This window comes from Gracilinanus agilis, chromosome 4 (genome assembly GCF_016433145.1).
Source record: "Gracilinanus agilis isolate LMUSP501 chromosome 4, AgileGrace, whole genome shotgun sequence".
Lineage (NCBI taxonomy): Eukaryota > Metazoa > Chordata > Mammalia > Didelphimorphia > Didelphidae > Gracilinanus > Gracilinanus agilis.
Genome location: NC_058133.1, coordinates 230,745,887 through 230,762,486, shown reverse-complemented (window position 1 = coordinate 230,762,486; position 16,600 = coordinate 230,745,887). Strand labels below are relative to the sequence as shown.

Genomic DNA, 16,600 nt, shown 5'->3' with positions numbered 1-16,600 from the left:
TACCCAAGATTAGGACACTGATTCTTTGTAGAATTATAAATGGTTAGCACCTTATTTTTCAAAGCAGTAAAACAGTTAAAAGTAATAAATTCTTAGAGGCATATTAGCATTGTGGTTTGAAAGGTGACCTTGAAGTCTGGAAGACCTGAAAATTCCATCTCTGGCACATACTAGCCATGTGACCTTGGGCAAGTCACTTCAGTTGTTGGTGGCCCAGGCAACTCTGAGATCACAGAGCTGCAGAGAAGGTGATAATCTGCATTGGTAGAGAAAGTTTACTTACCAAAAGACCCGCACAATGTAAGGGGGGAAGGGGAGCTTTTGGTTGAATTTTTAAAAGGTCACCAGGGAATTGAATATCATTTCCCAATTAAAGAATAACCTCAAGTCAAAATGACTCTTATGGAAGTCTATTTACAAAATATAGGAGAGAGTGGAAGTAGAGAGATGAGAAGAGGATAGAATAAGAAATTTGTATTCAAGTCTGGGCTTTACTCTGGCAGGGCTCCAGAGGCTCAGCCAGAGCCTAAAAGTCAATTAACAAAGGTTTTAGCCACAAGGGCTTCTCCCAATCAAGGGAACCTCCTGGAGGCTAGTACCTCCTGGGAGGTTAAAGGAGTCAGCCTTCTTCACTCACCATGTGTAGTTCTAAGAGAGAGATTTAAGAGCAGTCTCACCAAGATCTCAGGGTCCCAGGTCCAGAGCTCCTCCATGTCCAAGCAAGAACCAGAAGAACCCTCAGCTCACTGAACTCTCTTTTTAAAGGGGCCTCTTTTGCATCACTTCCTATGCCTTCTTCTTAGTTTACATGTCCAATCACAACAAACACTTTTCTTAGGACTGCCCAGGAGGCAGTAAATTCTGATTTGTCACTCATTCTAGCACACATGGGTTACAGACCACCCAACTTGTGAGTTAAGTGGAGATGTTTTCACCTTTGGTGATTAAATTTAAAGATGGGCAGGGTAGGTTTAATTTCATTATCACAACACCTGTGAAACCACTTGTTTCTTATTGGAGTTTTTTAAAAGGAGAAGTGATACCCTTTTGAATTGATGAGGAAACTGAAGCACCATGGTCAGTAAGGAGTTTGGTTTTTATCCCATCCTCCAAATAGCCTTAAGTAGGGGTCCCCCAGTGTTGGTGTCTTCATCAAAAAGGGTCCAAGTACTGTCTTCTCTTAATTGTTATGTTAGGATTCCTTATTTCTGATCTTAATTGTATTCTTTTTCAGATCCTGGACATCCCTGTGTCATTGTCAGTGGCAGAGCAGTTTCTTATCAGCTGGTCCTAACTAGAAGGACACTGGTCTGTTTTAAATCTTTTCCCTTTTTGAGGCAGAAGAAAACTCATAAAGAAATCCATTTTTCCAGCTGGACCAGTAGATGTCCTGTACTTGGATAGTTGTGTTGCTGCTTAGGGAGATAAGGCAGGTTACTCTATTTTTGAAGTTCAGCTTAGCCTTTTGATGATGACTCAGATTTCTTTCTTTTAATCAGTGTTTTTCAATTAAAAAGCATTTATTTTCTCTTCCTTCCACCTCACCTTTCCCATAGAAAGAAAGAAGGAAAAGAAAGCTTTCATAACAAATATGCATAGTCAAGCAAAACAAATTCCCATATTGGCCACGTCCAAAATGCCTCCTATTCTGCATAAGAAGTCAATCCATCATCCTCTGACTAGCTGTGGGTAGCATTCTTCAGCATCCATCCTCTGTGAATGGTTTTTTTTCTATAATGTGGTGGTTTAGTAGCATGATCCCAGGTTTTACTTTTTGACACTATTTGACTAATGTCTTTGAGAGTAAAGAATTGCCCACCTATAAGTAAATCCCTTATCCTGCACCCAACATCACTAGCTTGGCATAGCATATTATAGTTAAAGCAGACATGATTAGCAGAAAGGGCAGTGCTCTGAGATCTCACGTTTTTGTCTTCAGATCTGAAGTGGTGCCAGAAGTTTGACCATTACATATACTAAAGGGCATAAGTTGGATGGACATTCCTTTTGCCAACTATTCTCTAGTGTCACAGAGGTTACGACAGCCGTGAAATTTGGCCACAGTGGTAGTGGTAGTGGTAGTGGTAGTGGTTCTTCCAGCTATTAGTTGGGCTCTGACTCTAAACAGCTGCTTTTATCCAGTCCTTGGAGCTCGGGGAATTCAGGTTAGTTTATAAAATCATGGAAATCAATTGTCTTGAAGTTTATTTGTTTCTAATAAAAGATATTTTGAATTGCATTTCTACTGTTGTTATTTGTGACTGAGGGAAGGGAGATTTTATCCTAGTATTATGGATGGGGATTCCTATTAACTGTTTCATACCTGTTCCACATAAGGCATAATCAAAAAGCAGTAGGCCTTTTCTAACATTTGCTCATTCAGCAAAAAGTAAGCACTACTATTTGCAAGATTGTTAAGCTCTGCGGATACAAAAATTTAAAAAAATAAATAACAAACAGCCCCTACCCTTAAAGAGTTTATAGTTTACCAGGGAAACAAGGCATGTAAATAGGTAAATATGAATGAGACAACTAAGACTGACCCCATCTTAGAGCAACTGGATAATTAGAACCAATATGATAAGTATGTTGGGTTTTGTTGTTTTTTTTTAATCCCTTACATCCCGTCTTAGAGTCAATACTGTGTATTGACTTCAAGGCAGAAGAGTGGTAAGGGCTAGGCAATGAGGGTTAAGTGACTTGCCCAGGGTCACACAGCTAAAAAGTGTCTGAGGCCAGATTTGAACCAAGACCTCCTGTCTCTAGACCTGGCTCTCAATCCACTGAGCTACCCAGCTGCCCCCTATAGGTACATTTTTATGAAATCACAAAGATACACATATGAGGGAAAATGTCTAAGCACATAAAACAGATGTCACTTTTAGAACATAAACACAAAAACTAAAAATGTTATAAATCCTATGACATTTTAACTTTATTGCTTAATCCATTCCCTCTTTAAACCCATAAAAATGTAAAGATTGCCAAGTCAAATTGGAACAGTGCTCAGAGCAATCTGACTATTTCTCCATGTTTAAAAGTGCAAAATATGTTGGCTTCCATAACTGAGTTGGTCTGATGTTTGACAAGTATAATATAGGATTGTTGTTGTTCAGTCATTTCAATCATATCTGCCTCTTCATGACCCCATTTGGGGGTTTTCTTGGCAAAGATAATAGAGCAGGGGGAGCTGGGTAGCTCAGTGAATTGAGAGTCAGGTCTAAAGACGGGAGGTCTTGGTTCAAATCTGGCCTCAGACACTTCTTAGCTATGTAACCCTGGGCAAGTCACTTGAACCCCATTGCCCATCCTTACCCCCCTTCCACCTATAAGCCAATACACATAAGTTAAGAGTTTTAAAAAAATAATAGAGTGGTTTGCCATTTTCTTCTCCAGTTCATTTTACAAATGAAGAAACTGAGGCAAACAAAATTAAGTGACTTGCCCAGGTTCACACAGCTGGGTAATGCCTGACATTAGATGTGAACTTAGGAAGATTTCAGGCTTCCTAACTTGACCAACACTCTATCCTGTACCACCTATCTGTTCTCTGTAATATTAGGTGACTTTAATATTCATAAAGCTGCTCCCTCAGATTCCCTGAACTCCCAATTTCTTAGCCATCTTCACCTTAGCAATACATAGGGATGAATATACTATATTTCCTTATTACCTACAAGATTTCCATTTCCCTAATTAGAAATTATGACATTCCTCTTTCTGATTATAATTTATTTCACCTCCTCTAAACCTATTCTTTAAAATTTTTTTTAAATTATCTAACATTTTTTTCTCTTTCTACTTGTTAGGGAAAAATAAATTAAAAGAAAAGGTTTCATTTACCTCTCATCTCTTTCTTATTTATTTTTTGGTTTGATTTATCTAGATCTGATAGGGGAAGTTCAGGTCTCCTACTAGTACAGTTTTATTATTTATTTCCTCCTTGAGCTCTGCCAGTTTCTCCTTTAGAAATTTAGATGCTATACCATTTGGTGCATACATGTTGAGTACTGCTATTTTTTTTATTGCTTATACTGCCTTTTATCAGGATATAATTACCTTCCCTATCTCTTTTAACCAGATCTATTTTTACTTTGACTTTGTCAGAAATCATGATTGCAACTCCTGCCTTCTTTTTCTCAGTTGAAGCCCAAGAGATTTTGCTCCAACTTTTTATTTTTACTCTATGTACCTCTACCTCTCTCATGTGTGTTTCTTGTAGACAACATATGGTAAAATTTTGGTTTCTAATCCTCTCTGTTATTTGCTTCCCCTTTTATGGGTGAGTTCATCCCATTCACATTCAGAGTTATAATTATCAACTGTGTGTTCCCAGACATTTTGATTCCCTCTCCCTGTCCTGCCCTTTCTTCTTTCACTATTTCCTTCTATACCAGTGTTTTGTTTTTAATCAGTTCCCCTAATCCTCTCCCTTATTGTACTTCCCTTTCTCCCCCCTCCCTTCTTATTCCCCTTTTATTGTTCTTTAAAGCTACACCCCCCCCCTTGTATTGCTTTCCTCTCCACCTACTGTTTTGTTGCCCTTCTACTTTTCTATAGGGCATGAATCAATTCTCTGCCCTAATGGTTCTTATTGTTCTTCCCTCTTTAAGTTAATTTCAATGCACTTAAAATTAAGTATTTCCTTTCTCCAACCTCTTTGCTCTTCCATTGTATTGGTGTTCTCCCCTGTTTGCCCCATGAGCTTCTTTATGAAATATAAATTTACTCCATTTTGTCTGTTTTCCCCTTTCTCTTAATATTATCTCCTTTTTTACCTCTAGTTTTATATATACATATATACTTACATATATCTTGACATTTCATGTTTGTCCCTGTTCCCTCTAAGTATAATTCTTCTATCTACCCTGTTGATAATAACACTTTTTAAGTGTTATCAATATCTTCTTTTCTTATAGGGATATGTCAATTGAGCTTATTGGGTTCCTTAAAGAAAAAGGTTTTTTGTGTTTATTTTTTTTTCCCCACTCTCTCAATTACCTTATGGTGATTCTCTTGAGTTCTATGTTTGAGCAGTAAACTCTCTTTTTAAGTCCAGTTTTTTCTTTATGAATGTTTGGAAGTCTTCGATTTTGTTGAATGACCATACTTTTCTCCTGCAAGAATATAGTCAGTTTTGCTGGATAGTTAATTCTTGGTTGTAGACCTACCTCTCTTGCTTTCTGGAATATTATATTCCATGCCTTCTGGCCCTTCATTGTAGATGCAGCCAGATCCTGTGTTATCCTAACTGTGGTTCCCTGGTATCTGAATGACTTCTTCTTAGCAGCTTGTAATATTTTTTCCTTGGTCTGGTAGTTTTTGAATTTGGCTATAATATTCCTGGAAGTTTTCAGTTGTGAATTAAATGTAGGCGGTGATCTGTGGATTCTTTGAATTTCCACTTTTCCCCCTTGTTCTAGAATGTCAGGACATTCTTGTATAATTTCTTGTATAATTTGTATAATTTCCTGCAGGATGATGTCCAAACTTTTCCTTTTGTCGTGATGTTCTGGCAGTCCAAAAATCCTGAAGTTGTCTCTTTGAGATCTGTTTTCCAGATCTGTGGTTGTGTCAATGAGGTGTTTCATAGTTTCCTCAAATTTTTCATTTTTTAAATTTTGTTTTATATATTCTTACTGCCTTGTGAAGTAATTTGCTTCTAGTTGTTGAATTCTAATTTTTAAAGACTGAATTTCATCCCTGGCTTTTTGCTCATCCTTCTCCTTCTGGTCTGATTTTCTTTGTAGATCATCTTTCACCTTCTTTGCTTTATTTTTCAGCTGGTCAATTTAGGCTTTTAAGACATTATTTTCTTGTTTTAGGTCATGTATTTCCTTTTCCCAATTGTCTTCAGCCTCTGTTGATTGTTTTCTGAGTTCTTGATTTATTTGAGTTTTGAGTTCTTGAGTTCATTGAATTTTAAGTTCTTGAGTAAATTGAATTTTAAGTTCTTCCAAAGCCTTTGTCCATTTCACTGAAGTTTCTGTTTTTTCTTGGTGTTCCTTTATCTTCTTCTGATCCGTTTGCTCTTTGTTCAATTTCTGGATAGTAGTTGTCAGTTGTGGTTTCTTTTTTCTTTTTCTGTTGTTTCCTCATATTTTTTCCTTCTTTCTCCCCTGTAACTGGCTGTAATCTTGATCCTCTGATCATTTTTTTTAATCTGTGGGTTTAGGCTATTTAGCCCTGGGAGGGCTTCTCTGTCTTGCTGATTAATTAGGTTAGTGGGACCTAATTCCAGATATTCCCCAGCTGGTGGTAAAAGCTAAAGAAGTGAATTTGGCTCCTTTCCCTGTAAACCTGTGGGGGAGGGGTGTTGAAGCTTCCCTGCACTCTGAAGACTTCTAGTCTGCTGTACTGATAGGATTAAGCCAGGTGGGGTTGATCTGCACAGCTCCAAGTACCTTGAGGTCAAAACCTCAAGAGAAAAGGTGGGGCCAGCACAAGATGGAGGGGTATGTTCACCCTCTCTGGGTTTCTCCCCCAGCAGCCTCCCTGCTGTCTGTGATCAGAGCCTTGAGTTTGCCACACCTGGACCAACAAGGCATTCCCTCGGACTAGCAGCCCAGCCCACCCAGAGATTCCAGGAGATTCAGCACATTAGGTGGAGGAGGGGATCTGGGATCTTCCTCCTTTATTTCCCCTTCCAACCAAGAGTTCCAAGAATTCAGACTTTTTTTTCTCTTCTCCCCCATACCTTTTAAGTTGGGTTCAGCTGGAGGATCCCCCAGCTCTGTTGTGTTGTCAGATTTAGTTTTCTGTTCCCTTGGGGTCCTTTGTCCTTGATTGGTGGTGTAGGGCTTTACGGAGATCTAGAGCCTTGCTGCTTCTACACCACCATCTTCTCAGAATTCCCCCGATTCTCTAAAAGAAAAGAGGAAGAAAAGGAGGAAAAACAGAACTCTTCTATCATCTAAAAATAGTCAAGCCAAAAAAAAAATTTCTACATTTGTCATGTCCAGAAATGAATTTCCTGTTCTGCTGTCCATCGTCTCTCTGTCAGGAGGTGACCAGTGTTCATCAGTTCTCTGGGATCATCAATGAATATTTAGTTCAGAGTTTATAATTGTTAAGATTAAAATTCTCTGAGGACTACATCCAAATTTATAATTATTAAATAATAGAAAGCTGGCCAGAGAAAGCAAAGGCACCAGCCATGAGTGGCCAGCCATTCCCTTAGCAGCCTCCTCCCTAGCCAGCTGTGCCAGCTATGAGGCAGAACTTGGATGTGCTGGCAGTCCCTTAGCCATCCCTAAGCCACATCATCCATATTGACACTCTCTTATCACACCTATCCATCTCTGTCATTCCAAGGGAAAATGCCCTTATTTCAATCTGTGCTCCTTATAATGGCCCTTTTCTGAGTCTCTGATTTGGAGGACTTTGACTTCAGTCCCAACAAGAGGTGGATCTTCCAGATTCCAGGAGTTACTATGTGATCCTTAGAATGACTGCATAGCATCAGGACAATGTCTCTCAACATATAAGGGAAGACTCCACTTATTACTTCAGAGAGATACGGTTCATGGGCTTTAAAATCAAAAGGTTGTATCCTGCCACTTTGCTAAAGTTGTTGATTATTTCTACAAGCTTCTTAATTGATTCTCTGGGATTTTTTAAGTAGACCATCATATCATCTGCAAATAGTGATAGCTTAGTCTCCTCATTGCCTATTTTGATACCTTCAATTTCTTTTTCTTCTCTAATTGTTATTGCTAGTGTTTCTAGTACAATGTTGAATAGTAGAGGTGATAATGGACATCCTTGTTTCACTCCTGATCTTATTGGGAAGGCTTCTAATTTATCCCCATTGCATATGATGCTTGTTGATGGTTTTAGATATATACTGTTTATTATTTTAAGGAAAGGACCTTCTATTCCTATACTTTTCAGTGTTTTCAATAGGAATGGATGTTGTATTTTGTCAAAGGCTTTTTCAGCATCTATTGAGATGATCATGTGATTTTTGTTTGTTAGACTGTTGATATGGTCAATTATGTGGATGGTTTTCCTAATGTTGAACCATCCTTGCATTCCTGGTATAAATCCCACCTGATCATGGTGGATGATCTTAATTACTTGCTGGAGTCTCTTTGCTAGTATTCTATTTAAGATTTTTGCATCTATGTTCATTAGGGAAATTGGTCTGTAGTTTTCTTTCTCTGTTTTTGATCTACCTGGCTTTGGAATCAGTACCATATTTGTGTCATAAAAGGAGTCTGGTAGGACTCCTTCTTTGCTTATTATACCAAATAATTTGTATAGTATTGGGATTAGTTGTTCTTTGAATGTCTAATGAATTCATTTGTGAATCCATCCAGCCCTGGCAATTTGGAACTATGCTCAAAGGGCTATAAAAGATTGCCTGCCCTTTGATCCAACCATACCATTGTTAGGTCTGTACCCCAAAGAGATCATAGATAGACAGACTTGTATGAAAATATTTATAGCTGCGCTTTTTGTGGTGGCAAAAAACTGGAAAATGAGGGTATGCCCTTCAATTGGGGAATGGCTTAACAAATTGTGGTATATGCTGGTGATGGAATACTATTGTGCTCAAAGGAATAATAAACTGGAGGAATTCCATGTGAACTGGAAAGACCTCCAGGAATTGATGCAGAGCAAAAGGAGCAGAGCCAGAAGAACTTTGTACACAGAGACCAATACATTGTGGTAAAATCGAATGTAATGGACTTCTGTACTAGCAGCAATGCAATGACCCAGGACAATTCTGAGGAACTTATGGTAAAGAACGCCACCTACATTCAGAGGAAGAACTGCAGGAGTGGAAACACAGAAGAAAAGCAACTGCTTGAACACATGGGTTGAGGCGGACATGATTGGGGATGTAGACTCGAAACTAACACTCCAATGCAACTATCGACAATTTGGAAATAGGTCTTGATCAATGACACATGTTAAAACCAGTGGAAATGTGCATCAGCTATGGTGGGGGGGGGGAAGTCTGGGAGTGAAGGGGAAAGTAAGAGCATGAATCATGTAACCATGTTAACTTTTCTAAAAAATAAAAATTATTAAATGAAAAAAAATCAAAAGGTTGTCTCGGGGTGCCATGCCCCAAAAGGGTATAGTATACGTGTTAAATTTCCACCTTTATCAAGATCTCCAATCCCTCTACCCTTCAGTATTTTCTCATGTCAATACCCCTACTCTTAATTTGCTCTCCTCTCTAATATTAACCTAAGAGCTAGCTATTTTAGCCCTACATTGATCTCTTCTCTGGTTCTTCCTATTACTGATTCTTCCTATTACAAATCCTCTCTTGCCAAACCTCAACCCTTGATTACTCCTAGCATCTTTCCACATCTTCCATTTTTACTCATAAGCTGCTGAACACAAAGGAAAACACAACTGTGCTGTCTGAGCACATTACAATCATGTTTCCAACCTCTGCAGCAAAGTAGTCCTTTGATTCTTCCCTAATTGATTCGCTACCTCACTTTCCACTAAAGCTATTACAAACTTTCTCTTCCCTCCTCAAGTCTCTCACACTTCCCCAAACCTCCCTAATCGCCTCTCAGCTGAGAACCTTGCCTTTTATTACCCTCCCCCATCAAAATTGAGAGTATTCAATTTGAGTTCCCTCTCCTCTCATTCTCTTTCATTTCAAAATTCCTTTCCATTTTTGCTTCCTTGTCTTTGCCAAGGTACACTCCTTTACATATACCCATGGTCCCATTCTCTCTCACCTTTAGGTTTCATCTGCAGTCATTGCCTTTAATAATCTTGGACTTCTCCATCTCCTCATGCCTTCCTGACTGGCTTTATCCTAAAAAACAAAAAATCTTCTTTAGACTCCAATATTTTCTCAAGCTATTGTCCTATCTCCCCTTCTTCCAGTCAAACTCATAGAAAAAGCTGTTTACACTTGCTACATCTGCTTCCTCATGTTCCTGCTTGAAATCCTGCTTCTGACTTCATCATTCATCTGAAGCTTTTCTCTTGAAAATTACTAATGATCTTTTTTTTTTTACCTCATGCCTTTGAAAAGAAGTTCTACAACCCTTATTCCTTGTTGAGTTTGTTGTTTTTCAGTCATTTCAGTTGTGACCAACTCTTTGTGATCCCATTTGGAATTTTTTTTGGCAAAGATACTAGAGTGGTTTGCCATTTCCTTCTCCAGGTCCTTTTTCAGATGGGGACCAATGATCTCTCTCTCTCTCTTGTTTTAAACCCTTACCTCTATCTTAGAATCAATACAGTAGGTTGATTCCAAGGTACAAGAGTGGTAAGGGCTAGTCAATGAGGATCACCCTTGGCCAGGGTCACCCAGCTAGGAAGTGTCTGAAGTCAGATTTGAACCCGGGACCTCTCATCTCTCTATGCCTATTCAATCCACTGAGTCACCTAACTCCCCCCTTCCCCAGTGATCTCTTAACTGCCAACTCTGATAGTCTTTTATCAGTCCTCATTTTTCCTGACCATCTGCTTCATTTGATATTGCTCTCCACCTTCTCCTCCTGGATATTCTCTTCTCTGGATTTTCCTGACACTATTCTCTCCTGGTTCTTATCATACCTGTCTGACTGGTCCTCCTCAGGTGTTTCTGCTGGCTCATCATCCAAATCAACCCCTCCTAGCTGGGCCTCCTCCAAAGTTCTTTTCCTTAGGCCTTCTTCTTTTCTCCTACATGTTCTCTCTGGATCCTCTATGTATCCAAACCCTGTGTGATCCCATGCTCCAGTCCCACATTACCCACAGTTTATTGGACATTTCAAACTAGATATCCCAGAGACAACTCAAACTCAACATCCAAAACTGAACTCATTCTCTTTCCCTTAACCCTTCCCTTTGCCAAACTTCCTTATTTTTATCAACTACCAATCCTTCTAGTCAAGCAGGTTCCTAAGCTTATCATTGTCCTGGATTCCTGTCATTCATATACCTAATCTGTCAATTCTTGCTATTTCACAATATTTCTCCCAACTGACCTTTTCTCTCCCATCACACAGCTGCCACCTTGGTTCAAGGATTCATCACATTTCACTTAGATTATTGCCAATTGTCAATTCATATTTTTAAATTTTAAAACAAATTTATTTTCTTTGCTTCAGATTATTGATTTAGAAATGCAATAATAAACATCACTGAACAAAATAAACAGTGGAAGGACATTTATTAAATATTTCTACGGACATTTGGTCTCATTACTATCACTGCTTGAACTATTACTGTCATAAAAAGAAATGTTTCTAATAAAATATACTGTATCTATAATTTTTTAAGGATTTTCTTCCAAATCAGTTTGTATAGCTCCCTCCAATTTCTATTCGTTTTCCATTAAAGTTCTTCAAACTTCAGATTTATTCCTCTACATTCAATAATTCAGAGAAATTTTCACTTCTATCTGACCATTTTTGTACACAAAATTGTGCTTCCAGTCTCTTTCCCCATTCCAGTCTAGATGGCAAGAACTTCCTGTGAGAGGGCTTTCACCTGGAACTTGACCCTGAAGGAACTCTGGCTGAGGATTGCTTTCTATTAGGACTACCATTTGGCTTTCCTGGAGGTACTAGCCTTGTCGGGGAGGAGGCCTCATGGCTAAAATCCTTATTGATTGACCATTAGGCCTTCCTACTGGGGCTTCTGGAGCCTTGCCGAAGTGAAGCTAGGGCTTGAGCAAAAATCTAGCTCAGTGATGGGCAAACTACAGCCCACAGGCAGATGCAGCCCCCTGAAATGTTCTTTCTGGCCTCTCGACATTATTCCTAATCTGACAAATACAATGAGTAGGATACAATACAATGAAACTTCCAAAGAGTTGCCTTAGAAACAGTCTGACAGATGAGCATTTCCTTTCCTTGTTTGCCCATCCCTGGTCTAGCTTGTTAAGCTAGATTTCTTACTCTGCCCTCTCTCTCATTTCTCTGCTTTTACTCTTTCCATCTATTTTATAAATAAATTACTAAAAAGTCATTTGGAATTAAATAATCATTCCTGGCAACCATGCTATGATAAATTTAGTCCAACCCTTTTAATCTTAACCCTTTATATTCTTCCCCTTACAGAACCAGGCCCAGAGACAGGATGTCCTGGGTTCAAATGTGGCCTCAGAAACTTCCTAGATGTGTAACCTTGAGCAAGTCACTTAACCCCCATTGCCTACCCCTTACCACTCTTCTACCTTGAAACCAATACATGGTATTAATTCTAGGACAGAAGGTAAGGGTTTAAAAAATATTTTTTTATTAATGTATTTTGTATTGACAGATTCTACTCAAGAAATACTTAAGCGGTTCCTCCTGTTATAAAGGAATAAAAAGATGGTTAATAGGCTAATAAGAGGCTTGTATTTGAGGGCCTGAGTGGTATCAGCTGGGTTTTCTAAACAAGGAGACTATAACTTTGTACAGGGAGATTTGTTTTGTTTTCTTTTTTAATTTTTTTTTTTAAACCCTTGTACTTCGGTGTATTATCTCATAGGTGGATGATTGGTAAGGGTGGGCAATGGGGGTCAAGTGACTTGCCCAGGGTCACACAGCTGGGAAGTGGCTGAGGCCGGGTTTGAACCTAGGACCTCCTGTCTCTAGGCCTGACTCTCACTCCACTGAGCTACCCAGCTGCCCCTGTACAGGGAGATTTGGGTCAGCCAGAGATTGTGTGGGTCTGGCTGAGATGTTTAGTCCGCCTCCCTGCTGATACTAGGCTCCCTTGAGGGAGGAGTAAGAAGCCCCTCCCTTCAGGAGAGAAACTTCAAGCCCACAGGAAATGAACCCGATTCCCTTCCTGGCCAAGAAGGATGTCTGGTTTAGCCCTCAGGAAACAAAGGAAAGTTATCTTTCCCCTTCAACCTTGACCCTAGTTGATGGTATAATAAATCAACAGAAGCTCTTTGAATAAAGGCCTAGGGTTTATTAAGCCAAGGGTAAACTGAGGGAAGAGGATTAAGGTCAGGGAAACTAATTGCTAAGGGTGAAGCCAGTGCTGGGGGAGGGTCACAGAAGGTAGGGTCTAGCTGAGGGAACCAGGCCCTCAGCCAGGGATAAATTTCACTGTCCTGATGTAGAAGGGTTGAGCAGATTAACAGATGAGGGTGGTGGTTTGGTTTAAGGTTGTCCCTGCCTGCCTAAGGAAACTAATTTCCCACTTTCTCCTCCCCCCAAATTTCCTTCCTCCCAGAGCCCAATGGGGAGATGCAGGGGATAGCAGGATGTCTGGGTCAGGTCAAAGGAAATCAGCCCCTAGGATGATACTCCAGGAATATTTATAGTCCCAGGCTCCAACGATTTTTTGCAGTGAGACTACTGGCTGGCTGGGTCAACACTCCATCTCCCTAACTGTCAGGGTTGCTTCTGGTAGTTTTGCAAATGCAAGGGATTCTTGCAGCAACCCTGCATTACACTCCACAAAATACATTTCCCCAAAACAGTAAGGCCCAATCAGACAAGTGATTATAGCCCTTAACACTTATCCTTTTCCACTTTTGTTTACCCCTACTAAAGAGAACCTTTTTTTCACCCTTACCTTCTGTCTTTGAATCAATACAAAGAATCTGCTCCAAAGCAGAAGAGTGGTAAGGGTTAAGCAAAAGTTGAGGTTAAGTGATTTTCCCAGGGTCACACAGCTAGGAAGTATCTGAGGCCACATTTGAGCCCAGGACCTCCCTTTTCTGGGCCTGCCTTTTATCCACTGAATCACTTGGCTGCCCCTGTGCTTTAACTTTAATCATTTAATAGTGTCAAAGAAAAAAGAATAATGCCATACTCTGTAATATAGGCACAAATGTGTCAGAAAACCAATTTTATTAATTCTAACTAATATTAATCATTAATATATTCTATGACATAATTCTAATTCAAACATTTTTCTGACTTAGAGGGAACAATGCCCAAACATTTGTGCCCTCAGATATCTGCCTAACAGGGAGGCTTGAGGGGATGATCTCTCACTCATTTCCCTGGTGATTCACAAGTGGGAAGAACTGTTTGGAGATGCTAGGGAAAGCAGTCTGATGGTGCCTCCATTTCTTTTGTATTTATTCTTTCCTGATATTAAATGAATATTCTCTTTTTTAAACATTTATTAATATTCATTTTTAACATGGTTACATGATTCATGCTCCTACTTTTCCCTTCACCCCCCCCGCACTCCCCCTACCCATGGCTGATGCACATTTCCACTGATTTTAATATGTGTCATTGATCAAGACCTATTTCCAAATTGTTGTTAGTTGCATTGGTGTGGTAGTTTCGAGTCTACATCCCCAATTAAGTCCACCTCAACCCATGCGTTCAAGCAGTTGTTTTACTTCTATGTTTCCTCTCCTGCAGTACTTCCTCTGAATGTGGGTAGCGTTCTTTACCATAAATCCCTCAGAGCTGTCCTGTGTCATTGCTTTCTGCTGGTACAGAAGTCCATTACATTGGATTTTACCATAGTATATCAGTCTCTGTGTACAGTGTTCTTCTGGCTCTACTCCTTTCGCTCTGCATCAGTTCCTGGAGGTCTTTCCAGTTCACATGGAATTCCTCCAGTTTATTATTCCTTTGAGCACAATAATATTCCATCACCAGCATATACCACAATTTGTTCAGCCATTCCCCAATTGAAGGACATATCCTCCTTTTCCAGTTCTTTGCCACCACAAAAAGCACAGCTATAAATATTTTCATACAAGTCTGTTTATGATCTCTTTGGGGTACAAACCCAGCAATGGTATGGCTGGATCAAAGGGCAGGCATTTTTTTATAGCCCTTTGAGCATAGTTCCAAATTGCCAGCCAGAATGGTTGAATCAGTTCACAACTCCACCAGCAATGCATTAATGTCCCAATTTTGCCACATCCCTTCCAGCATTCATTACGCTCCCCTTCTTTCATTTTAGCCAATCTGCTAGGTGTGAGGTGATACCTCAGAGTTGTTTTGATTTGCATTTCTCTAATTATTAGAGATTTAGAACACTTTCTCATGTGCTTATTGATACTTTTGGTTCCTTTGCCTGAAAATTGCCTATTCATATCTCTTGCCCATTTATCAATTGGGGAATGGCTTGATTTTTCATACAATTGATTTAACTCCTTGCATATTTGAGTAATTAGACCCCTGTCAGAGTTTTTTGTTATAAAGATTTTTTCCCAATTTGTTATTTCCCTTCTGATTTTGACTACATTGTTTTTCTTTGTACAAAAGTTTTTAGTTTAATACAATCAAAACCATTTAATTTATATTTTGTAATTTTCTCTAACTCTTTCTTGGTTTTAAAATCTTTCCTTTCCCAGAGATCTGACAAGTATTCATGTCCCAAAAGTTGGGCTCTTTGGGTTTATCATACACTGTATTGCTGATGTCATTTACTCCAAGTCTATTCCACTGATCCTCCCTTCTGTCTCTTAGCCAGTACCATATTGTTTTGATGACTGCTGCTTTATAGTATAGTTTAATATCTAGTACTGCTAGGTCCCCTTCCTACCCACTTTCTTTCATTATTTTCCTTGATAATCGTGACCTTTTGTTATTCCAAATGAAATTTGTTATAGTTTTTCCTAATTCAGTAAAGAAGTTTTTTGGTAGTTTGATAGGTATGGTGCTAAATAGGTAAATTAATTTGGGTAGAATGGTCATTTTTATTATGTTAGATCGTCCTACCCATGAGCAATAAATGGCTTTCCAATTGTTGAGATCCAGTTTTATTTGTTTGGAAAGTGTTGTGTAGTTGTTTTTGTATAATTGCTGTATTTGTTTTGGTAGATAGATTCCTAAGTATTTTATATTGTCTAAGGTGATTTTAAATGGTGTTTCTCTTTCTACCTCTTGCTGCTCTGATGTGTTGGAAATATATAGAAATGCTGATGATTTATGTGCATTTATTTTGTATCCTGCAACTATGCTAAAGTTGTTGATTATTTCTACAAGCTTCTTAGTTGATTCTCTAGGATTTTTTAAGTATACTGTCATATCATCTGCAAACAGTGATAGCTTAGTCTCCTCATTGCCTATTTTGATACTTCAATTTCTTTTTCTTCTCTAATTGCTACTGCTAGTGTTTCTAGTACTATGTTGAATAATAGAGGTGATAATGGGAATCCTTATTTCACTCCTGATCTTATTGGGAAGGCTTCTAATTTATTCCCATTGCATATGATGTTTGTTGATGGTTTTAGGAATATACTTTTTTTTTTGTTTGTTTGTTTTTTTCAAATGTCACATATAATTTTTATTATTTTGAATTTTTTTTAACATTTATTAATATTCATTTTTAACATGGTTACATGATTCATGCTCCTCCTTTCCCCTTCATGCCCCCCACCCCCCCTACCCATGGCCAATGCGCATTTCCACTAGTTTTGTCATGTGTCCTTGATCAAGACCAATTTCCAAATTGTTGGTAGTTGCATTGGTGTGGTGGTTTCGAGTCCACACCCCCAATCATGTCCACCCCGACCCATGCGTTCAAGCAGTTGTTTTTCTTATGTGTTTCCTCTCCTGCAGTCCTTCCTCTGAATGTGGGTAGCATCTTTACCATAAATCCCTCAGAGTTGTCCTGGGTCATTGTATTGCTGCTGGTACAGAGGTCCATTACATTCGATTTTACCACAGAATGTCAGTCTCTGTGTATAGAGTTCTTCTGGCTCTGCTCCTTT

The 16,600-nt window shown here is 39.0% G+C and overlaps 1 protein-coding gene across 1 annotated transcript in view; it reads left to right on the top strand.

The window, feature by feature from the left end:
- The window catches only part of GAA (alpha glucosidase), a 28,458-nt gene extending 27,164 nt beyond the window's left edge, over positions 1-1,294 (top strand). Inside the window, 1 exon segment of the mRNA XM_044673405.1 lies at positions 1,235-1,294. Coding sequence (XP_044529340.1) covers positions 1,235-1,294 — 60 coding nt within the window.
- Positions 1,295-16,600: the final 15,306 nt, after the last annotated feature.